General features: G+C 39.2%; 1 protein-coding gene across 1 annotated transcript; it reads right to left on the bottom strand.

Annotated features, from left to right (window-relative positions):
• Positions 1–772: 772 nt before the first annotated feature.
• SARC_13485 (hypothetical protein) lies at positions 773–947 on the bottom strand (the record flags this gene model as incomplete). The annotated part of the gene is made up of 1 exon (XM_014292384.1): positions 773–947. A coding segment is annotated over one exon (175 nt), but the record flags the coding sequence as incomplete, so codon positions are not given.
• Between the last annotated feature and the right edge of the window lie 554 nt (positions 948–1,501).

Raw genomic sequence — 1,501 nt, 5'->3', positions numbered from 1 at the left:
ATATTGTGTGTGTGAGAGGCTGATGTATGTGCGTGCGTGTCTGCGGTGTGTGTGTCTGTGCGTCAGTGTATTTATACCTATATGTGTACACGTATGCTTACCTTGTTTAAGCAGTGCGTGTACTGCGACCGTATTTCCGGTCTCGGCGGCGCGATGGAGAAGCGATTTGCCGTAGTCCATCTTATTCTTAAAGTTGACATCGATCTGTGACTACGTATAGATACGCAATATATATTGTGAGACGTAATCCCAAACCAATGACCTGTGTTTCACAATAAATCACTCGAGGGATTCCTTCTTGTGCCGAATGCAAATAACAAACAGAGGTGCGACATTGGATATACAACAACAAGAACGTGTTACACGATACAGCGCACAGTGACTTCAGACTTCATTGGCACCACCGTATGAGCACTACACCGAACGTTTTAAATCAACCGAAAAGCAGTACAATGATTCATACACGTATAATAGTACCTGATCAACGGCATCCATTGTCGCTTGCTTAAATCCCATTTGTTTGTACAGAGCCAGCGACTTACGGGCCCGTGCTGCCGTGTTAGTCGGCAATGCTGTTGGTAGAGGAGGATCTCGAATTAGACTCCGTGTGTGTATGCATACAAGAACACGTATAGAAATATATAGGAATATATAAAATATATAGAAATTTTGAAATTTACATATATATATATACACACACGCACACACGCACACACACACACACACACACACACACACACACATATATATATATAAGTGAAGCAGCACACACCTGCCGAAGCACCCCCCTCCTTTGCGGCCATCTGTTTGTCATTATATTTCTGGATGTTTCGCTTCCACTTCCGTTCGCGCCGTTCTATTTTATTGCGTTCCATCTCAGTCATCTCTTCGTCAGACACAATGAACTCGTCCTGATCATCGTCGTCGTCACCAGAGCCATCGTCAACCTAGGTGCACCATCAAACAGGATCGTTATGTACACTGGCAGTAGGTACATTCTATATTAAGACGCAGGTACTATATATATTTATATATATATACATTTCAATATATATTTCCCTTTGTTTCATATGCGGTGCCAAGTCATTGTGTTTCATATGGGAGTAATATTATTATTCGTACGCCTCTACATACGAAATGGTCATGTACACTGATATACATTGCATATATTGTACATTGACATGTGACTCTGTGTATGACATTCCATACGAGATATTAACGGACAAAGTCAGAACAAACATATCTCCATATGTAGGTAGTACATCTCTTTGTTTCACATGTAGGTAAATTTCTATTGTAGTATATCTCTTTGTTTCGTATGTAGGTACATTTCTATTGTAGGCAGTATATCTCTTTGTTTCACATGTGGGTATATTTCTATTGTAGTATATCTCTTTGTTCATATGTAGGTATATTTCTATTGTAGGTAGTATCTCTTTGTTTCACATTTATGTATATTTCTATTGTATTATATCTCTTTGTTTCGTATTTAAGTTATACT

The sequence above is a fragment of the Sphaeroforma arctica genome (assembly GCF_001186125.1).
Source record: "Sphaeroforma arctica JP610 unplaced genomic scaffold supercont1.3346, whole genome shotgun sequence".
NCBI classification, from domain to species: domain Eukaryota; class Ichthyosporea; order Ichthyophonida; genus Sphaeroforma; species Sphaeroforma arctica.
The sequence above is the reverse complement of the archived record's forward strand: the minus strand, read 5'-3'. Positions and strand labels throughout refer to the sequence as shown.